At 36.6% G+C, this 24,761-nt stretch overlaps 1 protein-coding gene across 2 annotated transcripts in view; it reads right to left on the bottom strand.

Moving 5' to 3' along the window:
* The window catches only part of PRUNE2 (prune homolog 2 with BCH domain), a 132,700-nt gene that overhangs the window by 16,291 nt on the left and 91,648 nt on the right, over positions 1 to 24,761 (bottom strand). For both annotated transcript variants that reach the window (XM_058827890.1, XM_058827891.1), the window contains 4 exons: positions 12,149 to 12,228; positions 11,061 to 11,261; positions 5,713 to 5,889; positions 1,386 to 1,488 (listed from right to left, as the gene is read on the bottom strand). In XM_058827890.1, the coding sequence (XP_058683873.1) occupies positions 1,386 to 1,488; positions 5,713 to 5,889; positions 11,061 to 11,261; positions 12,149 to 12,228 (561 nt within the window). The remainder of the gene's footprint in view (positions 1 to 1,385; positions 1,489 to 5,712; positions 5,890 to 11,060; positions 11,262 to 12,148; positions 12,229 to 24,761) is intronic.

The following is a 24,761-nucleotide window of genomic DNA, read 5'->3' as shown; positions in this document are numbered from 1 at the left end:
TATTTAAAAATGTCAGTTACTGTATATTTAGTAAACTGTTGTCCTCCCTCTATTTCCATGCAATTAATAGACCTAGAATGGAAAGAAAAAGGTGAACTTACTCCTTTTTCTTGTTCTCTTAGAAAGAGCCAACTGTCTACAAGCCTTAAAATAAGCTGCAAGTTCGCAGCCAACACTCCAGAAAACATTAATAAAAAAAAAATTATAAAATTGACTCCAGCAATATCCTTAAGCCATATGGAAAATGCTCTTAAGGCCTTCTCTGCAGAGTTATTTTATCACCAGCTCCATCTGAACAAAGGTCTTGGGTGAAGACAAAGAACAACTATTGAATGTCAGTCATGGTTACAGTCAGCTTTGTTCCTTACATATCAAACTAAAACCACTGTAGCAACTCCTTCCTCTCTTCTAAATCACTGGGCATTGTGTGTATCAGTTACTGTAGGTGACATTTTGTTCTTAGAGGCTCTACAAGGCAAATGATATCAGTTGTTGTGACGAGAAACTAAAACACTGAGTCTTGATTTTCACATGTAGAGACAATGTTAAAGGCACTGGCCGCCAACAAGTGCATCTTCACTGACTGGAATATTAAAGAGACGTGGGTCAGTGCCTTGTAAGCTGCAAATGGCAAAAGCCAGGTCTCCTGCTGGCTTTAGGAAATACTGTGTTTTAGCACAGAAAACATTGGAATGATTGATTTTTTAACAGGTGTAAGTGGAAGTAGCTGAAAGCACTTCAGGAGAGTGCTGCCTTCAAAATTTTGGGCTGTCAAACCAATGGCTAGTAGAAATAATTTTCCTGTGATAGACTTGGGGTTATGTGGCCAAATTTGTGTCCTACCTAACTGGCCCCTGCCACTTCTATCTGCATCAGAAGCAGCTGGAGTCAGGAAGCATAGTTAGAGCTGCTTGTGTCAGCAATTGCCATTTATCCTGTTTTTAAAAAACAAGTGCCAAGAAAAGGCCCTGTAACTCCTAAACCCAAGACAGCATATATTAAAAATACTTTCAAGGATGCATATAATTAACAATGAACAGTGAAAAATTGTCTAAGCCCCTGCTGATTTTTCTGAGCAATCTGGAAATCACTAGTGAAATAGTGCATAGACTGTAGCCCCAACAAAGTGAAGATATTGCAATCCTTGACATTTAGAGAGATACTAACAGTCAGGTTTGGTCCTGACAAATACACCTTAATTTGGGAAGGTAAGAAAGATAACAAAATAATACTGCACTGAGCAGTTTATCCAAAACTGCTATCTTCCTTGTCACTTCCCTTCTAACAACCAAAATTACCTCTTAAGGAAAGAGAGGTTACCTCTCACTGCATAATTTTGAGTACTAACTCGAAAGACCCTGTCACATTGCTCACATATCACTCACAGGAAAAGATTTTCCATGACATAGTTGTAATCAGTTCGACTGCTGTCTGGCAAGAAGCATGCCGCAAACACAATGATAGCATTCAGACCATCACCATAGTATCCTGTGGAAAAAAATGAAAACGCATTTTTACCTTTGTCAGAGGCTTAAACAGGATAAATTAAAAAAAACCATAACCTCAAAGTCCTGTAATAAAGCTGCTATGTCTACTGTTGAAGCATACAAAAGTGCTTCATACCAAAAGTTTGAAAATGTATGAACTATCATGAAGTGATAAGGAAGGATAGTCAGCTAAGCTGAATCCTCAAAAACTACACATGGCACAGCTACCAGTAAACTTTCTATAGTGACCAGCAAGAAAACCTTCTAAGGCTTTACTTCTGGTTCATTGCAGCTCTATGGCAATCATGTGCTGAATGCTCATCTCAGACTGAGGAATAAGGGGCTAAAGAATATATCCTAGGTTTGTTGTCCTGCATTGCTGAATTATGCTTCACAAAGTCTTGGAGTTGTACTGTGAAGCTCCAATGGCTTTAGAACATTACAATTTTATTACTGCACTCCACTATCCCTTAAAAGCTCCTGGGGATCAGTTAAATTCTTTGCTGCAAGTTTGGTATAAATTACATTTTAACCTTGGATACTCCAGTTGTCCAATACTGGCATTCTCTGGGCTGCATCACTGCCCAATGATAGCTGTTAATCTTCAAAGCTGTAGCACTACCATTCCAGAGCCCAGCACAGTTGCTTATTATACAAAAGAAAATGTTTCTTTTTCATGATGGATTAATGTTAGTTAATCTTCTTCAGAATCCTTTGCAGCTGCTATGGATTTTCTGTATTTATCATTAATAATACATAAAAAATACTTCTGCATTTCAATTGATAGTTTTGCTTAAAGGATACATGCAGTTAGGAGGGAATTTATGAAGGTGCTGTAGAATGGTTGTAGGTAGATAGCACTAGTGATGCAGAGACAGATGTACTCAGAGAACACTCAGAAACCTCTTGGGTTTAGAAAAAAACTGACACTGAGGGAGAGCTGATAGTATCTGTGAAGGAAACTTCAATTCCCCTCAGGAACATGTTTTCATGACAAAAATTGAAGGATAATACTAACACTTGAACAACCTTTCCAGAAGGAGATTTTAAGATTTTTATAGTGCTTTCTGGGTATTAGAGAGCAATATCCAAGCCTAACTAAACTGCTTATGGAACTCCAGTCCTGTTTTCAGCACATACTATCATTCAGCTAGATTATTTGGAATTGGGCTGGTTTTGGCTGGCACAGAGTTAATTTTGTTCAGAGTGGCGAGTATGGGGCTGTAATTTTGATTTGCATTGAAATTCAACAGTTGATAATATAGAGATGTTTTTGTTACTGCTGAGCAGTTTCACTAAGCACCAGGGCCTCTTCTGCTTCTCATACTGCCCCCCACCACTCAGAGAGCAGGCTAAGGATGCACAAGAACTTGGAAGGGGGAAGACAAGCCAAGACAGCTGACCCCAGCTGACCACAGGGATATTCCAGACCATATGGCATCATGCTCAGGAGGGGAAGAAGGAAGTAGGAGGGGACATTTGGAATGATGGCCTTTATCTTCCCAAGTCACTGTGGGATGAGGACCTGGTCTCCTGGAGATAGCTGAATACCTGCCTGTCCTTGGGAAGTAGTGAATTAATTCCTTGTTTTGCTTTGCTTGTGTGCACAGGTTTTGCATTATGTATTAAACTGTCCTTATCTCAACCCAAGACTTTACTCACTCTTCTGATTCATCATGTGGGAGTGACTGACTGTGTGGGGCTTGGTTGCCAGCTGGGTTTCAACAAAACAACAACAGGAAAAAGCAGCATTTCTCTCCCCCTCAGGTTTACAAATAGGGAAATATGGAGAACATTTCCTTCCTTCCATAAATTTAATAAAAATTTAAAATATTTTATATCATGCTGCCATAAAGCAATCTGTCCAGCTGGCACAGGAACTTGGCAGTAAGAGCACATTATGGCAGGTGCATCCACCAAATTACAAAGCACAGTCTGCAGTTCATGGAAAGCAAAACAATTATGTGCAGATGCTAACTAATAACACACAGAAGAAAAATCCACAGATAAATCTAAGCCACTTTTTCTCACACATGCTTGAAGAGAAGGAATGTTCACCCTAGGGACAAGTGTATTTTAATTCATCACTGAAAGCCAGTAAAAGCCATTTGCCCAAAATCTCACTTAGCCTAAGAAAAAAAAAAAAAATCTAAGAAATTTCTCCATCAGCATATGTTAAAGACAATCTCAAACCAACACTGCCAAATCTACTCTAGCCTTCCCTACTTTTAGGGAAATACCACCTAGATTCTGCATTTGCTGTTATCTGTCATTTGGAAGGGAGAAATGTTCAGTAGATCTCTGAATTATCAAGAAATGCTTGACTTGACTTCTTATTGCCTAATTTTAGTCAGAACCTAGTATTAATTTTGAGATTAAAGAAGACTCCTGGCCCTCTAAAACACTCCACTGAATTATTACAAAGGGAACTTCATATGGAATGGGCCTTGCTGCCATAATGTAGAAACTGTTCAAGCCATCCAAAGTTTTCCATGGTAGACACAACAAAATGATTTTGTTTCCTTGTCTTCAATCTGCCACTTCATAAATGGAGAATTTAATCCAGTCCTTAATTTACTAATTTACTAAATAATTACTTTGATTTGCCTAGATATCAGGAAAAAATTCCAGTTTAGGCAGTGGCAGGCTGAAACCTATCATTGTATTTTACACTGTTTGTTTTACAATGAATAATGGTATCGACATCTTTCAAAAGTAAAGAAAACTAAATGCTCTTCATCAAACATTTGAGTGATCTAACAAAATATCAGACATGTAAAATTTGAATTCAAATTATTGCATACTCAGAGTTGAGGAGAATTACCTAATTACATTAAACATTGATTTTTCACAAAAGCCATTATAAACCTCAACATTCAGTAGGAAATATACAAGCCTTTACTGAAAATGTATTTTGACTCGTTTACAGCATACAAAAATATATAAATAAACAACATTAGCAAGGCCCAAAAATATTTTGTGTTTGTTTCCTAAATTAAGCCATCTGTGTATGTTTGCTAAACTGTGTCTGAGGTGTCATCATATTCATAAATCTTTGACAGTAGTGTTGTAGTGGAAAAATGCTTGCAGGCTTAAACATCTTTATTAATTCTGGTTAAACCTTCTGGTTAAACCCTGGCCACCATGAATACCTGTAGGCTAGCATTTAGCTGCTTTTAATGTAAAAATTAACCATAATTTATTTATGTAATTTTACCAGATGGAGGCTCAACACTGAAAATGTTTTAATATTTTAATATCTTTAACTGATGCTGTAGATCAACAACACTGTGACAAAAGCATCCTAATACAAACTCATAAATCTTACCTCTGAGATGCTATATTGCCTCCCTCAGTTTTTGCAGGAATAAAACAACGCAACCTAATACCTTGCTTAACAGATAGCATAGAGTGTTCCCAAAAAACACAGAATCCAAAGATAATCACCTGAGACACCAAGGAAAAGGCATTTAAAAGCCTTGTTTAATTTTTTTCCTTCAACTATAGTAAGACTTACCCATTTGAATTAATTTATACAGAAGTATATTGGTAACCCTGAAACCATAAATTCTCTGAGGAAGCTGGATAGCAGACGAGCAAATGAGAAAATATAGCAAGCACATGGGGCCATTTTCCTACTTTAAATGTTTCCTTTGATATATTATTTGATAGTTATTAATAAATTCTATAAAAAGTCCGATAAACCTGTTCCTGGTGAAATGCTGTTGACAACTATAAATAGCAGAAAAATAGAATAAAGCAAATAGTCAGATGAACGAAAGCCCCAGGGAAAACTATCTTTTTTCTTTCGCCGCTCTCCTTGTTTAGATCTGCGCAACCACATCCTTCATTCAGCAAATCACGAAGCATTGTACTTCCTCACACAAAAGGTTTTGTCAAAACTCACCAAATTAAATTTTTAAAGTTTTATTTTGCTGCAGATCCAAAGCTTTTTTCCTTGTTCAAGACAGTTTTACCCTACAGTCACCAGATTGTTCCTGACACATATATGTCAGTACGCTACTTCCAAAATAGGTCTGAATTTGAAATTCTTACTAGTCATTGCCACATTGAATTGAAAGCCTGGCTGATTTCAGCCAAGGCTGAAAAGTAAATTCTCTATCCCCTTGTCAGTATGATAACAGAACAAAAACAAGAATAAATCATGATCAATAAAGCATTAATTTTTTACATCAGTTTAAAAAATGCTTACAGCCTCTCCTACCTCCATGTGAAATGACCTTTTTGTATGGTTCAATGACTTTCATATCAATTCTCTGTTCTTGTTCTCCAATAACCACTGTCCTCCATAACCTGTTGTCCTCTCGCTCCTCTTCAGCAGTGTACTCTGGAATTGACTCAGACTCCTCTTGGGAAGCATCCTTAGCAGCAGTCTGATCTTCTGAAAAGTAAAATTGTATATATTACCTCTTCCTGTGAAATATTTTTGCTGTTACATACATTTGAGATGGATTACTGAAATTAACTGCATTTTTACAGTACTGGTATAAATAAGAGCAGAACATGATCATCTGACAGTCAGTAAACAAGAAGTTTTCATTTTCTTAAGACAACTCATCATTATGAACATGGAAAGAACTGGCAATTAACACCAAGGGATTTTTGCATCCAGCTGGTAAAACTGAGCAGCTGTTCACTAGAGTTACTGCACGGTAGGCCTTCTAAAATCTATGTTGGAGGTATGAGAACTATGCTAACCCACCCTGTCAAATAAATGTGAACATTGTAATACTTCCTGTCTAGAGAGGAATTACCAGAGAGCTATAGCTTCTCAACTTTTTTCCCAGTTTGTCTTCAATCTCTTTACATCCGCTATCAGCAACTGTGAAGAACACTCATCTTCGTCTGATTCAGTCATGCTGATTCCTCATATAAACACAGTAGTTACTTCCCCCTAGGACTGTCTGAGATTAAATGTCAATTTTCTCCTGCTGTGAAGTACAGAGCAGCCAGGCAGTCTGACCTGTTCTATGAGCACCCTAGAGAGAACATAGACTTGTAGTCTGAAGACACAATGACCACAAAATACTAACAGTATGGCTGACAAGTCATAAAGTCTCTCTGCTGAATACTCCTAGTTTCAAAAAAACTGGGAAGTGATTAATAAGATCTACATTTTCATTGCACATCGATGGGATTGCTCTTAACAATAAATTTAACTACATTCCAGTTTTTCAAATTTAATGCCTGTTTACAGAAAAACTGACATGAAAAGTGATTATGTCCACAGCTGGAATTATTTAACTTCCCTCTTTAGTTATTGTTACAACATGCTGTGTTTTCCAAGGGGGGAAAAAAATTCCCTCCCTTGTAACATTCTTGCTGAAGCACCTTTGCCTCGTGGTTCTGTGTACGTATTATTAATTTACCTTCAAAGTAACGATCCTGTAAATTTTATGCATGACACATATTTGAAGTAAACTGTTCTTTCTAAAGCATTATTCTGGCTCTGCAGTTGTAAGAGCTGAACTTGACTTGCACATCAATAAGGGAGGTAACAGTAAACAAAGATACAGTGAGATACATCATGACATACACAGGTGTATATAAAAAGCTGCAGGCATCCTATTTGAAAATACTAAGGAGATCTATGAGAATTAAGAATAAACTAAAAGAAGTGATTTTAACTGACAAGAATTAAAGAACACAATGTTTCATAGATGCCCTCAAACCTTTCTATGCATTGGGTTATCTACAGATGTGCCTCTCTGATTAATGCTTCTTCTTAGACTACTTGTAGTACTTCAAAATCTAAGTATATGATCCTCAAAACACACTAGTTTATCATAAGAATTTAATAAGTTATCTATGAAATCAGGAATATGATAGTATACTGTATATACATCACATATATCTACATAGAAGCTACAGACATATACATACATGCACTATTAATTTGTAAAACGGAATTCTCCATTAAATCCTACCAATAATTTCACCAAACCTGTTACAAACACCAAGTTTCTCTAAGCCCACAAAAAAAACTTCTAAAAAAGATAGGTTGAGCACATATTTATTGCTACACTAGGACTAATGAAGTCTGAATGTCTACTGCTGCCTGTCGTGTATTTTCTGTCCCTAATACAAAATATTATTAGGGAATTATACTGGCAGAAGGTGCCCCTCTCTGAGGCAGATTCTCTCATGTGCAATGAAATCTGAGGCTATAAACAATTCTCTGCTTTACTTAGCTCCTGCCTGATGGAATCTTGAAAGGAAGGACAAATATTTCACTTCTTTCCTTACTGTCTAACCAGCCAATGAGTTAAAAACATACTCAAATAAAATTGTATTAATGGTGGAAACAGAGATGGAAAAGCAAGCAAGATATCTATATGCACCTATAGTGTGACTATAGTGTGACTATGCAAGCCTTTCTGCCTTAAGAACTCCAAATAAAGGGAGTTTGAGGAGATCTAAGGTCGGACAAAGTTCTGACAAATAATGGGGTTTTTTCAAGTATAGTATTTCAAATTGGTTTAACCATTGCTGCTCAGCAGATTCAATACTGAGGAACTGAAAAATGTTCACAATGCTCACAATGTTTCACAATAGCATTCAGCTTTGAAATACCACGTATTCTGTGACACTGAGAATAAGCTTACAAAATGCATAACCCCACTACCTACAAACCTAGGTATCTTAATGCAATTTTATATGTTGTCAGTTTTGCAAAGGTACTGTTGGTAGCAATATTTTTTGACAATTGCATGCATACAGTCTAGTTGTACACACTCTGACAAGCTATTGCAGGGCAGCCCATTCCTGTAAGGACATAGGTTTTCCACAGTTGTTATGCAGCTCAGGTAATTTTAGAACAGATAGATGGGATTATCAACACAGCCTATGAAGACTGTCTGGTCAGCTGATTCCTTGTGAAGTGGAAAGAACATGACAGAGGCTGAGAAGCACAGCTGGCAGAACAAGCTTATAAAGAGGCTGGGCTACGTACATGGCTGACCAATGTTGAAATTGTATTTGGGGTCTGATAACTTTTCTTTTGGTTGGTGAAACCTAAGATGATGAAAATTACTAAGACCCTGATAAAACTTAAAATGTTGAAACTGGATACATGAATTATATTTTAATAGAAATGGTACCAGACTGCCTCTTCCTGATGGAAGTAGCTCTCCTTTACTGCCTGAAGTGTTGATCTTGCAGAGCAAGATGTACCAGTGTGAAATTCAGAAAGGAAATAAGTATCTGCAGAAAAAATAATAACCATTCTAACTTTATAAACAGTGTTGATTTGAGAAGAGGCCTTCACTGATACTCATATATGGTTTTCAGAAATGCAATTTTTATGTCACCTAAAGCAATAATCATAAAAAGCTCATTTCAGAAACTAGCATGGCTTGTAAAGGGGATGTTTGAATATATGGTATTTGTGATTAAAACCTCCACGCCATGTAACTGATGATCAACCAATCTCTGAACAAGTCAGGTGCTAGTTCAAGACAAGTAATTTAGTATTTCTGCTCTCATCTTTCATGCATATTGCAGTTGTGGTGATTCTTCACAATTCTTTTGAAAAAATGGGTTTCATTATATTACCTATAATACAGAGACATTTTTCAGTGATGAGGTGGACCCCTGAACTATGGTAACAGTCTTGCTTTTCTCAGTTGTCTTTTGTATTTCAAAGGGACCTTCAACTGTCTGATCATGACAAAAATCACCGTTCTTTCTGGTCTCAGCAGCTATGTTTTTCTCAGTATTTACTTTTCTGGGTTTGGCAGTTAGAAACATTGACCTGCGGGAGATTGCTGGTAACATCAGAGTGCACACCAACTAATAGAGTACAGGAATACAAAGATAACAAAGGCTATTTACCATGCAAATAAGCCATTCTGCACTGGTTTTTATGACTATAAGCTTAGCTATCAGATTAACGTTACATACAGCCAGCTTCTTTTATTACTGGCATATTCTGATAAAATGTTGATTTTTTTTTTTTTTTTAAATTTTATTTTCTACTCATCATTGCTCATCTCAGCAGAAGACATTTTAACTATTAACTCTATAAAATAAAACTACACAACTGTATAAATGTCACCAAAACCAGAGGGATCCTGAGCTCTTCACTTAACAGTTTGGGGAAATTGTTCCGACTTTAAGAACCGAAGAATCATCACATTCAGAAAGCAGAAAATAAACCACTGGGAGGAAATGCCTGCCATCAATACAACTGCTTCCAAAATCACTGGAGTTGAATTTAATTACTTGAGGGCTTAAAGGCAACATCTGTTCTACTGCAGACAAGAGACCTTTTCTCTCACATGGTGGTCACAACAGTGTAAGCATGTGAGCCCACGTGTGTGTGCATGTGTATGTCTATGCGCGTGTGTGTGTGTGTGTGTGTGTGAGTTTTAACCTTCACCATAAAATCTCCTAACTACCAAGCAACTCATCACTTTACTCTGCATCTACCAATAAGGAAATCAGCTTCCTCATGAGAAGTAAGATTAGAGATGTTCATGCATGATTGAGTTCATAGTAATGCCTCTTTGGCAATAATACTTAAAATAATGCAACTGTTCTTGTATGCTCCAGCAACCTCTCTGGCATTAGGGACAGTAAATGCAGGGAAAATTCAGTTTAAATTGATCCATTTTTAAAGTTTCTTTCTGCTCTCGGCTGTAAAATGCTCACATTTATTTTCCCCTGAAACAGCTTGTGATCTGTGGGTATTTATATCAGTGATTATAGCTCTTACACATTTACATTTTGTAAGGTACTAGCAAGGAACAGGAAAGAATCTATTTTGAACATCAAGAATCTAAGTAAACTGAGTAAAACCTCTACATCCTATTTCTATAAGAGAAAATCATTAATAAGTGAAGGAAGAGTGAAGTATCCATTGTACACTTCAGGGTGCATCTATATACTGTACAGCTAGCCCTGCTGAGAAAGGACATTTAAATTAGTGGAACAAGAAATTCTGTTGTTCCATCGCCTGAGCTAGCTTCACTATGCCATCCACACACCTTCCATATCTCAGCTTTCCAATCAAGGTAACAAAAAGCAGAACTTTCTTCCTAACAAAAGACCTCTCAGCACATTGTGTTTACCTCACTTATATACTGCAAGATTTTTGGTGCAGCCAACATATTTTGCACAAAGTTCTATTCCTAAATATAACTGATGTAACTGTAATCTAGAGCTGGCCAGAGCTGCAAGAAGCTGCAGTTAGCTGCAGCATTCTCTACAGCAATGGTCAGCTGCTCTCTCCTTCTTGAACTATTGTTTTCAGACAAGTGCTGTGGTACTGGACAAAGACAGGACTTTGAATTTCATTCTCCCCAAGTAGCTGCCCTTTCCTTATTAATTCAGCCATACTCTTTCTTTCTGCATTCTGAATAAATAGGAGGATAATACTTTACACAGGAGGAATAAAGGTTAAAAAATAACATACAGTAAAAATACCTGGATGCCTAGCATTAACTCTCAAATGCTTTAACCATACTTAAAATCTAAAAGACATGAAACTGAGCATGCAAGTAGTAAAAAAGAAACAGAGATGAACACTACATTTACAATTTAGAATACTACCTTGTCCAGTGTATTCAAAAGAGTCTGCTTCATCAGGAGTGTCAAGGTCATCTACATTAATGTCAATTTCATCAGGTGTATCCAAATTATCATCAGACAGTATAGACCCTTCACTCTGGTCCAATGAGAGATTTATGTTTGGAGCAGTGAGCTTTATCCTTCTGGGTTGGGAACCGTTAAGATCAAGAGAATTGGGAGGTTCTAAATAAACAGGAAAAAACAAAAAAAGAGATAAAGAATTTAATCTACTCCATATAGAATTCATATCCCAGGTACACAAAAACTACCTTTACACAGACTGCAACAGCTCAATTCTAGTAATACCATGTCATTTAAGACCATGTAACAAAACCCACAAATATTAGCATTAATGTTCAATTAAATGAAACAAAAAATCTATAGGAGCAGCAAATATAGCTCAGAGCTCTTAAATTATGTTAAATCCAGATTGACTATTTTGCAATTATCAGACAAAAATCAGGTTTTGAACATGCTCTGACCCACAATATTTAAGAATTTAAAGGGCAAATACAAATCATTTGAGTTATGAATCAAGACATTACCAAGTCCTGGGAAAAAATCTGTATGAATTAAAAGCCATTGTAAACACTTATTTCCTTATGCACTCAGTGCTGATTTAGAAATACTTATATTTTTAGCTTTAACTACATAGTATCTTAATATAGTAACAAAAAAATCTCTGAATTTCTTACTCAGTTTTAAAAGGAAGCACTGTTCAACAAAACAAGAGCTAGATATACCTTTGTTCCTTGCCTGTACCTTGTATGGCACATTTCAAGTTGTTCTAACTTAGTTCACTTAGACAGAAGTCAACTATAAAATAAATACTACAAACTACTAAAACTTAACAAGACTAAACAAGTGGTAAGAATGCTAAAGAGAAAATGTCACACTGTAGTTATAATTTTTCAAGTGAAGAAGAAAATTGACTAAATAAAGCAAACTCAATACTATTTTCTATTTAACACTGAACTGATTCTTTACCAGCACAGAGATCATTCTCACTGCATAATTAAATGCCACAGGAATAAGATAAAATTAAGAAAATGAACAAGAGCGTCTCTCACCAGGTCTCATCTCTGTAGAACTGGGACTCAGTACACCCTCAGCTAAGGGGATGTCCATTCTCACATCCTCTTGTATCAACCTGAGAGGTAAATACAAAGTAATTTCTTAAAGAGATATATAGCTCATGATCTTACATAGAACTAAAATTTCCTCCAACATAACCACTTCAGATGTGATTACAAAATTCATGGTGCAAACAACAATATTTCTCATTCTATACAAATGAAGATGGTTTTGGTTATCCAGCAAACTGAAGACATCACTGCAAGGAGCTTCAGCTACTCTTTGTAAAACAGTATATTCATGACTGTATATATAGTTACTATATAGCAAAAATTAGTAGGTTTTCCCTTTTTTGGTATCATTTGTATCTTGGAGCAATTCTGACCAAAACCAGTAATATTGATGCAGGTAATGTGTCACACTGAAAAAGTTCAGAAAGTAAAAAAGTGAAAACCAAAACTACATCACAGATTTTTAAAGACTAAATTGTTGCAAAATATCTTACCTAGACTCCATTTTTACGAAGATTAAGATACTACATTTAACATACATACATACATGCGTAAGTTCCTACCTACACATATACATACAAGGAAAAGGCACTAAGTGGTGAAAATAGCAACAAAGGTAGTTAAATGTTTAAAGCAAGTTGACTTGAACTGTTTTCATGCTTACTTTTTATTTAAATATTTTACAAAATACTTGCTTGAAGGATGGTTCAACTGCAAATAGGAAACTACATTTTATATTTTCAGGGCACTCTTAACAGCTTCCAAACTAGCGGCAAAACTATGACTTCAAGAGAGCTTCATTTACTTTATCATAGTACTTGTAGCATTTCACTCTGCATTCCTGTTCTGAAATCTGTTTTCTTTTTTTCTTTTTCACAAAGGCTGAAGAACAGACTATTCTTACACTTTGACCAACAGAACTGGGATGAAACCAGGAACTGGTACTCTTCCCTGCAACAGCATCAGCTGACTGTGTTTTGAGTGATTCAAGTGATTCAGCTGAACAGATATGAATAGGTGTAGCTTATTGCTCTTACAGTTTCTTCCTGCCCTCACTTTCCCAATGAGGAGGAAATACCCTCTTTACTTGATTGTGCCCAGACAAGACCCTCTGGTCAATCAGTGTATCAAAGTATGAGTATAGTTTCTGTGATTTCTCATTAATTTCATATGAATTATATATAAATGTGCATATGTAGAGCTGCCAAAGGCTTCACTTTGCCTAAAGTTGAAAAAGATGTTTACTTCAAGCCCCATGAGATCAAATTCCCAACACAGACAAGCAACCTAGTGAACTCCCACTTTTCCATGAGACCATAGAGAACACAGTTTAAAGCTATGGTCAAGTATGTTTGTGCTGTTCAGCTTAAAACAAAGCCTTGTCTCTCAAAAAAACCTGATTCTGCTGATTTTGATTTTATCCCCACATACTGTATAGTACATCTTTCATAAATAACAGACATGAACAGCTTAATGATTTTTACAAAACATATCAATTCTGGAATATGTTTAATTACAAAGAAGGCTTGAAACACTCTTTCTCTTAGGATGCACAACAGATCCTGTTCATGAATAATATGGAGGTACACATTATCCCTTTTGCCCCCTTCTCTCTACAATTATCTGTATTCAGAAAAACTGAATACCACCACAACTTACAGAGATAATGTAAATAAATCATTAGAGTCTTTGGGGGTTTTTTGCTGGTTTTTTTTGTTTGTTTTGTTTTGGTTTTGGGGTTTTTCGGGGGGTTTTTATACAATCCATAATAAAAGATGAGTAATGAAGTCTGATTCATTCACCTGAATTAACTAGAGAGAAATCCTAATTCCAAGGAAGTGCTGTAAGTAATAGCTAGCTAAGGCAAAAAGCCTTAGTGGAAAGGGTGTGGGGAGAGTATGAGTATTTCTAACCCATTTTTAAATTCAGACTGGGATTTTAGGTTTTAAAAATTAAAATTAAATAAATAAATAAACAAAATTAAATTAAATAAAATGAAATTTTATTTTATTAAGCTTTCAAAAAATAAAACTATAAAGAGTTCTTCAATTAAAACAGCTCATGACTAGTCAGATGATGACTCATGGGTACTTCAGGGTTCATACTGGTTGGAAAGAATAGAATTTTGGTACTAGAATGACAACAGAAGACTCCTTTTCTCTACAAAGACTGATGAAAATACTATTGTAAAGTTGGGACTGCTTTAACCACCAAATTTTGTCTCTATGTTGTCAGTTAAACAAAAGAATGGTTGGGTGGTTGTGAAGAAGGGTTTCTGGAGGTTTTATTCTGGTTTCTTATTGTAGTTTTGTTAATAAACTTTCTTTATTCCTTTTAAGTTTTGACCCTGTTTTGCCCTTCTCCTAATCCATATCTCACAGCAAGAAAGTAAGCTTTCTAGTAATGTTTTAGCTAGTGCTTTAAAACCACTATATGTACTTGGTTACTACTTTGGTTATTCAAACCATTAATTTGTGATATTTCTTATAGCTTTGGCAATTTCATACTGCACAACCTTTGGAAATTACTGGAGGAAATTATTTGAAAGGAAATATTCAAAGTTGTGTGAATAGTGAGATACAGCAGGATAGTGAAATTTCTGGCTTTCTGTATTGAAAAGAGACACTATTCTCTGCATAAAACAAACAAAAAAAAATGTTTAAGAATGAAGATCATCTTTTCCTCCGTATGAAAAGACAACAACTGAGTTTTATATACTCTATACCTACAGAAACAGTGACAATGATAACCTGAAATAAAGCAATTTTCCACAAGTAATTAATTCACAAATTTAGGGTAGCGTAACATTTTTGCAATGCCCAGGACAGAATTATCCTAAATCATGACATTTCTAGGGTTACCTCAAGACTGCTTTTCTCTCTGTGGCATCTTCTTATTTCTTTAACACACAGGTATTTGAGTTGGTATTGCTGCTTTTTCTAGGGCCTCTTACACTTTCACAACAAAAAGTCAAAGTATTTTTCTGCTTTCACTAGGACCACTGCAGCTGAGTTAAACCAAAATTTTTTATCATAGTCGTGAAGAACAGTACATTTCTAGGTATTAAAAGATATATGTGTTTCATACACTTGTTTGAATTTCTTGTGAAATTCAGCTATGAGCAATATACTCAAAAAATATCCTTCACTTATGGATTACAGTTAAATAACATCAGAATTTGTTGGATAATTTCTAATTTTATTTTGTTGACACTGTTTTTAACATCAAAAAATCTGTACTGTTCATATTGGATTATTAAATTTGGAAAGTAAGATTCTCTGTTCCTAAAAGCACTTGGTCAAAGCATGCATTTAAAAAGTCCAGTTACCAAAAGCATTGTTGACACAAGGTTCTCCATTTTATCTTCAATTTCATAAAATGCTATTATTGCCTTTCAGAAGATTTTTAGAGGAGATTAGATTAGGAGAAAGTCTGACTTGGGAGCTAGTCTTATTTTTCCAAATCCTTTGTGCTTTACACAAAGACATTAAAGATTCCTTGCCAGACATACAGTTCAGTGAAAGTTCTTAATTTTCATATGCCACAGTCAATATTTCAGTCATAAATTAATGGGCAATACAGACATGTTTAAAATCATATTTAAATTATATGTCTGTGATACTGTGCCCCAACATAAGGCTTCAGGATTGCCATCAGTAAAGAGAATAAGGAGGATATGGATGAAGACTGTTTTCTACAGATACAGCTTCACATTTTCTGATGGATTTTGAGAGGATGTTATGCTGAGCAGCTCAGCATCTTGCACAGTAATTCCTGGCTGTGCAGAAGCTCTCAACAGACCTCAGCAGGAACCCTAGTAATGGAAGTCAGACCACAGAAACTTTAAAATAGAAAACTATCTCCTGTTCCTTTCCCACAGACTACTCCACATGCTTTCAAAATTCTGGCTTATAAAATCCCTTGCCCTGCCATAAGGGCGCAGCTTATAACATGGATGATGTGGACAAAAATATTTAAGAAAGAGAGATACATATTTTTTTAATCCCTTTTTAATGAATGCTCCTACTGAAGAAATAAGTTACTTTGGAAAGCCCGTTCTAATCAAGTATGATTTACTGGATTGATAAAAAAGGGATCTTGGAACACAAGTCAAAGTCAATTAAGGTTTTTTGTGTCATAAATGACTTCTTTTATATTGTACACAGACCGGTCATTTAAGGATCAGCTGCACTGGGAATCAAGTTACTGATTATTTGCTCTGATATTCAGGTCTATGATCTTGTTCAGAAGCAGCTAAACACCCCTCATTTCTCAAAGGTGGATCAGAGACAGATATCAAATTCATACTAAAAGAGGAGAGGCTGGAGGCTGAAATGCTTTTCTTGCTCTTTTTTTGGTTCAGACATTCTTACAGCTCAATAAATTAATAAGCTTTAAATAATTCTTAATGCCCTCTCAGATCAGTATTTCTCAAAACTAAAGTTATCCTTCCTGACTTTTCTAGGCACAGCAGCAGTCTGATATTTTGGAAAGAGCAGCTTTGAATATTCACAGCAATATGTCATAATCCCTATGGGCTGTGCTGCCTCACCCTTGTGTCATCTGTGATCTATCACCAGTTTCCCAAGTTGCTCTGCAGCTATTACATATCAAGAAGTTAATTTCTTTAGTCTAAAACAAGATATGCTTCCAACGCACTGCTCTGAATAAACACCTATAACATGCAAAAGAGATCAACATTAATCCAGTTGTGACTGTCACCACAATTTATTCACCAGCTGGACTTCAAAATGTATATATTTTCCCATTTTCTTTACTCATCATTGTAGAAGTTTAATCTGAAGTGGAGCCCACAACTTCCAGGCACTTTTCCTACATGAGTAAATCATGTTTCCTGCATGCTGTTTTCTCTACATACAGAAATAATTTTATTCTTAAATTTTCACAAGCTATCAAAAGTTTTTTTATAAGTTTCAAAACATGATGAGTAAAGATACAACATGGATGAAATCATCTCTGTGCATATTAATACATGCTTGGTTTGGACACTAAATGTGAAGAGGGGACATGAAGTGCAGTGGATAGGTTACTTAGAGGCTGGATATTTAGGCTTTTTTAATCTTCTCAAATTCCACATATTATGCAGGTATTCCCTGGTTTTGGATGAAGTAAGATTCCTGCTGATAGCCCACTTTCTCACTAGTTTGCAGTGAAAAACTAAGCTGTTTTGAAGAACCCATGAAGTGACATTTTAGGTACAAAACCAGGGGAACTTAAACTCGTTGAGATACTTTTGCAGCACACAGGCAGCACGACGTTCTTTTCCTTTGAACCCCTCCCATCCCCACCCTGTGACAACACCCTCATGCAAGTACTGAGCCCAGGAAAATAGAATGGAGTGCTTGAGGGATTGGATATGAGAGGAGAGTATTTTCCTTGGAAGGTATGAAAAAGCCCTTGGCATTTATCCAGTAATTCCTGTCTACTGCCTCTCAGCACAGCTCTCTCTGAAAGTGCCTTACCATTACGGAGGATTAAGTGTTTTGCCAGCATCTTGTGTAAACCCATCTCTGGCCTGCCTGATGGGTTTCACATCATTTTGATCACCCCACCTGGACAATGTCTAACTTCTTTCAGACAAAAAAAGAATTCCTTCCTATTCAGAAGCACTTAAAAGCCTTAGAAGAACCTAAAGCAATCATTGAAACACTCCACTAACTGCAACTTACATCAAAGATGTGTTTACACAAAATGTTTTCTTAATTGCTCCATTCACCTTCAGTTTAAAATTACAGAAACGCATATAAATTTAGAGCCAAAATCTCTTTCCAAATACATGACTTACAAGGTGGTGTTTTGCTATCACCCATCTCTGTAGCTACTAGTCACGGTTTAAGCTGAGCTGGCAACTAAGCATCTCACAGGCACTCATTCACTTTTCCCCACTCCAGTGGGATTGGATGGAGAATACAAAGTTAGACATGGGGGTTCAGTGAAGAACAATACAATTGCTAAACATCCACCAAGCCATACCAAACTCCATCCTCGAGCCATGATCACTCCCCCCCCTTGCTGGGTAACCCCTCAGATTATACACCAGGCATGATGTCTGTGATCATCTTGGGTCAGCTGTTCCAGCTATGTTTCCTGTACACCTGTTTGCTCACAGGGCATGAGACACCAAAACTCTCCCTGACTTAGGGTAAGCGTTACTTAGCAGCAACTAAAACATCAGTGTGCCATCAACATTGTTCTCATACTGACTCTGAAACACAGCACTCTATCAGCTGAGTAAAAATGAACTCTATGCCAGTCAAAACCAGGACACTACTCCAACATTCACCTCACCTCATATAAAAGAATGGCAAAACCCATTCTGTTATCACAATTAAACACCCAATGTATTATTTCATTTTTAGAAAAGAAATTGTTTTGCTATTTTGCATTTATATCCAAATAGCACATCTTTTACTTTCCTTCATAGGGCCCTACACTGGCAGCTTGTAATTTCTGTGCCATTTCTGTTCAGAAAAGATATTAGAGATTTATAGACCATTGCTACAACAGCATTTTTTAAAAGAACAGCAAATGTCTACCTTCTACTTTTACTACTTGGAGTGCTCAGAGAAGAAAGTCAGTTTGTCCATCATCTTCCAGTTGTAGATGTAACTCCACAAACTGCTGTAACTGAGATGTATTATTTCCGAGACCTTTAATGCTACTGGACTAATAACAAATCCTAATGTAATCTACATGGTGTTTGAGTTTTGATGCTTATCGTCCAGGTTACGTAGTTCTCTGCAATCAGAGAAATGTTGGACATACTTCAGTATCAACTGTGTCTACAGGCCAGAAGGACATGCCTTAGGAAATAGTGTTCATATATGAATTTCAGAAATAACACCTGACAAAATAATGGACTTTAGTGTGAAGAAACTTTAATGAAAATACACAGGAAGAAACAGAGAAAGAAAGCAACAACATCAGTCCGCAAAAGCCTGAATGGATTGTACACTAAGAGATGAAGACCCCATTCGGAAATGCACCCACTAAACCCAAAATTACTTCCTATAACTAGTCCCCTGCTACAAAACTTCTAGGCATAAAAAAGAATTTATGCAGATACCTATTCAAAGATAAAAGGGACTGCAGTGCTAATTTTTTAGGTTCTGCAGAATTAAAGATCCCTAAACTGTAGAAGAGTACGCAACAAATCAAATTGACATACACTGTGCAATATTCAGTCAGTATCAGTCACAGATTATGCTCTATCCACATACCAAGAAAACTAGTGTATTGAAAAGAATCCACTCCAGGATATCTGAGACTATAAAAAAGTAATTACTTTTACTCACAGCTGTGTAAAATAATTATACTGTATACAGGTGACTTTTAAAAATGGATTAATTCAATAACCTCCCAAGACCTGAATTTAGCAACCATATGTTAGAAATTAACAGTGTTTCTATTGCTATTTATTTTGTAGCTCTTAATCACAAATTAGTTTAGGAAAAATCTATAGATTGAGCACTATAATTTATGCATAGCATGAGACTTCTATTCCTATATCTGTATGAAAAGGAAAATAAAAAATGCTGTGGTGATTTGTTTAAGCCAAAACGTTTATTAATCACACATCTGTGCAAATGCTAACTCATCATTGTCATACTACTTGCTGCATAGTAGATTACAGGCTCAAAATCCTATTTTACAGAAAAATATGTCACTTACAAAAGCTACGGAATAAGCCATTGCTAAATATTAGCAAAAATATGATAAGTTCATTGTTTTTAATACTTCAGTTCTCATGTGCTGACATTTTACTCCATTTTCAGCATGGGAGTTGAATGAAAAAGTTAGGCATGACAATAAGAGGTAATATTCTTTCTGTAGAAAAGTCATATATTATAGCCACGAGATTTGAAAGCATGTTAAAATTCTCACTTAGAGCCACTGAATAAATTTTTAACCATTCTTTATTAAAACATTTCCTACTTTCCAATCACATTCATTGTTTAGTGTCTGTTTATCTCTCCATCTTTTACCTTGTTCCTCTTTTTTAACTTATACGATAAGCCTCATTTTATTCCAGGAAGCCGGTGACAGTAGTAGGCTCTCCTGGCTCCTCATATCAGCTTAAGACTGTTAAAAAACAAAAGCTGATAATTCTTAAGCATATGCTGCTGCTTTCACTGCTGCTAGGCAGCCACATGCTGTCTGTCCTGACCCCTTGCCAGCTCCCTCCCTGTGTCACAGCACAAGAGAAGCAGGTAAAGCCATGGAAGGATGCAAAGAGCCATGAAGGGACAAATCCAAGTAAACAAAAATAATGGATTTCCGTAGGCTATTTCATCAACCTTATGCACACACCCATGGATGAGGAAGGCCTACGGAAGAGATCCAGGGCTCCAGCCTTCTTCAATTACATGTGACTTTCAGCCACATGAAATAAAAATGCAACTTAATACAAAATGAGGAAAATTGAAGTCCCACCTATATCTTGCCGAAATGGAGACTTAGAAATGCAAGCCAGGCTCATGCTGCCAGCAGCAGATCCCTGAGTCTCCAAAACCATGTAGCAACTTCATGGCATGAATATGGACAGAAGATGCTGGTGCTTTCAAAACGCATCCACATAATAGCACTGTCTCCTGCTATGGCTCTTACACAGAAGGACCAAACCTGCTAGGTTCCTAATACTACCATTTTAATAACATTCTCATAAGACAGTATTCTGTGTGCAAAAACCGATAGTGAGTAATGAATTCTAACGCAGAATAACACGTCACTTAACATCTATTTCTTTGCTTAGCATTGCACTTTTATACCACCACAGGGTTTTGGCCTTAGAGCAGGGGCTATTCTCTGTTAGGTACCTAGGTAAATGCTCCTTCATCTTTACTGAGACAATGGAAAATCACCAGAATTAACAACACAGAGCTGGGGAGCTTATGTCATGGGTGCTCCTCCATCAGTATTTAAAGATCACAAGGTCTGGCTGTGTACGTTCAAAGCAGTATTAGCATTTAGAAAGCGTGTTCCTGATCTCTTAATAGGTGTCTATAGTATTCTACAGATAATATTTCACATATCTAGATGATCTCTTAATCAACAAACACTACAAATGCCAGCAGAGAAAGTGGAAATTAAATCAATCTGATTCTAAAGATCCATAAGTATAACCTGAAAATACATTTTCCTTTTAAAATCAACTTTTAAAATTTATTAAGATGCCAGGGACCTGATTCCCACCTTCCACTCTCATGAAGCGATTAATTATTCCCTGAGAAAACTCAGTTTTGGTTTTCCTAACTCTTACACCATTTTACCTTCCTGAATGTGTGGCTCACAGTGACCGTTTTCCTGCCATACTGTTCTGTCAGGACCAACCATCAGAATACCTGAAGCGCCAAATTATGTAACTGGTACATGAGAGGCACTTGAAAAAGCAGGGTGCACCTTGTATCCAGTGCAGCCATCTGTACTTTCAAGAAGTATGCTAATGATTTCAGAGTAGTTAACAGAAGAGACGTTGCATGATCAGAAGCCAAAAAATCTCTAGTAAGTTTTAAATATTATACCCTACTGGACTTGTCTGTTCTCCACTGGACTTGTGGGAAATCCCCTCCAACTATTACAATCTAGACTGTATCAAGCCCATTTGTTTCAAAATTAAAACAAGCTAAAATGCCTCAGTCTGCTCTTCACTATTATTCATAATCATTCATTCTGAAACTGAGCTAGTACCTGAACTTCAGTGGGTATTTCTCTTTACTACTCGGTTTCTCTGCAATATTGGCAACTTCTTGTATTGCTTAATGGATTTGTTTATCAGATGGTTGCATGTACAGCAATGATAGTACTTATTACCATCCTAAACTAGGCTGAATGAAATGCTTCAACAAAGCTTCTTACAACAGGTCAAGTATGTCTTGTCCACATGGTAAAATGTGATGATGACTTTTAGAGATGCTAATTACAAGAACCCACTTCACATCAAGATGTACATGCTTCTTTTTATCTGTCCATTAAAGCATTAGTATTTTTTAACAGTCTTCTGAATTCAAGCTCAGCTTTTAGACAGTATGTTGATAGATAGGAAAAGATACATGGTAACATTTTTTTAATAAGGTATGACTTCTATCTTTTCTTCCCCTCATACTGCTTTTCTCTGGTCCTGTTTATCATCTCATTCCCTATCCTCAAAATACTTCTATTTCCTCAATACCTTAAACATTGTGAAATTCTTTGTTTTCTCACATCTGTATCACTGTACTGCCAAATGTCTACCTTTCCATCTTTTCCATGTTGCTGTATCAATAATTTCACAATTTACAGTGTTCAATGTTATTATAATTTAGGTTCTTACCTGACCTACTACAAACTTAGAAATAACTAACAGCTACATTTTCCCTGTCTTGGCTATGAGTGACCTAAGGAAAAGTTTCTAAAAAGGTGTTAATGTCAAACTTTAGTCTCTCTTAAAGTTGCAGTTGTTGGAGATGTAATAAACAGTAGGGGAATTTAAGTTACAATGAAAAATGTAGAGTGGAAATTTTAACCAGGAAATTAAAATGGAAATATCATATTGGGTGTAAATTGGTAACTGAAATTAATTCACATCCATACTGGGAAATTATCAGCATGGGAAAAATACAGGAAAAGTCCCAAACATGAGCCAGAGAAAACTTAAACAGGTCACATAAGCTCTAATGAAGCAGTAAAACTGGAAAACATTCTGGCCTGCAGCTTGCTTGCACTGGCAAGAGGTGTTAGGGGCAGGAAAGATTGTTAGACCCGGCAGCTGGCAGGTCTGAAAGGCATGTGCAAAGAGAGATGGGAGATGCAGAAAGCCACCAGTTATCTTCAGAAGCAGAACTCTGTCACTGAATTGGAAGTGCCACACAAGCAGTAGGAAGATAAAAACCAAGTCAAGTGTGGGAAAGAGGAGTAATGTCAGTGATAGCAAAAACGCTGTGAAAGAGTCAGAGTGACAGGAAAGGCCAGACTGAAGAAGTAATCTTCAGGAATAAGGTGAGAAAATGGGGCTCCTCCTTCCTCCACATGGCACTCCTCACATATTACAGCTAAGGAAATACACGGGCAAGGTTAGCTATATGCTCTACTTCCAACAAGCAGGCAGTGGTACATCTTGCTGGGGTTGTGCCCAGCAGAAAGTTCTTTAGAGTCTGCTGCCAATGTGTAGAACACAGTCAGGTTTCATCTGTTAGCCTAAAATAAAAAAGTCCCATCTGCTGCTGTCTGGTTTTCGTAAGTGCAATGGCTGTAGGTAAGACCACAAACTACAAGATACACTAAGAACTAATAAGGAGTTAATTCTTAAAATCCCATAACAGCTAAACCACTTCCTTCAATGTCCAAAGGAAAAACCAAGTAGATGAGCTATGAAATCTGTCAAGTAACTCAAATGTCACTCCCACCTTCCTCTGCCTCAGTATCATTTGTTATTGCAGTGGCACTGTCATTTTCTGGGTATTTATACAGGGTGTGATAGCAAGTGTTTCCAGTCCTGAAGACACTACAGTGATTTTAAAAAGCCTTACACAGGTACTTTCAAAATCATTTCTCACCTACACATTGTTTCTTATAAAGTTTGCAAGCTGCAGCTTTATTGCCCAAAGAAAGACTGGGGCAGTAAGACGGCTTTTTTTCCCTATGCCTTTTCCTACAGATATATTACAAACTGTAAATAACACTGTTCTCCTATTACTGCTGAATATTACACAGAGGTGCCACAAAACTGCAACAGACTGCTTGTAGCAGGATCTAAGTTTTTAAAGTAGTGAATGTATACAAAAACTAGATTTGTCTCTAACTATATGAATTTTCTACTGTCCAGATTAATACAAGGCCAAATAAAAAAACAGACTCATCGAAGCCAGGAAAGAAAAGGCTATTTTAGATCTTTGTAGACCCCTACCCCACATGAGAGCCACACGAGTGTGGCTGAGAATCAAAGCATGAACATGGCAGCCCTGGGAAAAAGAAATGTTTGGCAGGGTAAGGATCAGTGTGCATTGTTCCCTGCTCTGACCCCCATGGTTGTTTTAATGCCTCCTGACAGTGCTGCTAGGGCTGTGTGCATCCTCCCTTTCTCAAAACAGCTCTGCTTTCCAAGTAAATAAAGATAAATCCAGAAATTACATCTCTGCCTGCCCCTGCTTCCCTTCCCCAGCTGCCTTAGAAGAATTCTGGCTAAATGCACAAAACCAGCCTGCATACATTTCCTTTCAATGTTGCTCCAGGTAGCCAATATTTTTACATTCTGTTTATTTCAATGCCTCCTGTATTATCACTATCATTTATGGGCTTACCATACTTGGAACTGAAGAATATTTTCATTCCTTCATCACAGACAGAAAAGCAAGTAACTGAATGAGTTGAATCAAGCTCCCATAATTAAATTTTTAAAAAAATACTGCCTGCACAAACCAACTTTTGCAGTAATTAAATCTCTTACCGCTGAGATTATTGCTGCATCCCTCATCAGTTAACCTTCAAAAATTACATATACTGTTCATCATAACATTTTAAGAGGGCACTGCAAAAAATTCAAAAATCATATGCTTCAACTGACACGGAAAAAACACCCGAAACTGTAATGCCAAGTAGCCTA

This window comes from Poecile atricapillus, chromosome Z (genome assembly GCF_030490865.1).
Source record: "Poecile atricapillus isolate bPoeAtr1 chromosome Z, bPoeAtr1.hap1, whole genome shotgun sequence".
NCBI classification, from domain to species: Eukaryota; Metazoa; Chordata; class Aves; order Passeriformes; family Paridae; genus Poecile; species Poecile atricapillus.
Note: the sequence above shows the minus strand (reverse complement) of the source record. Positions and strands in the feature narration are given on the sequence as shown.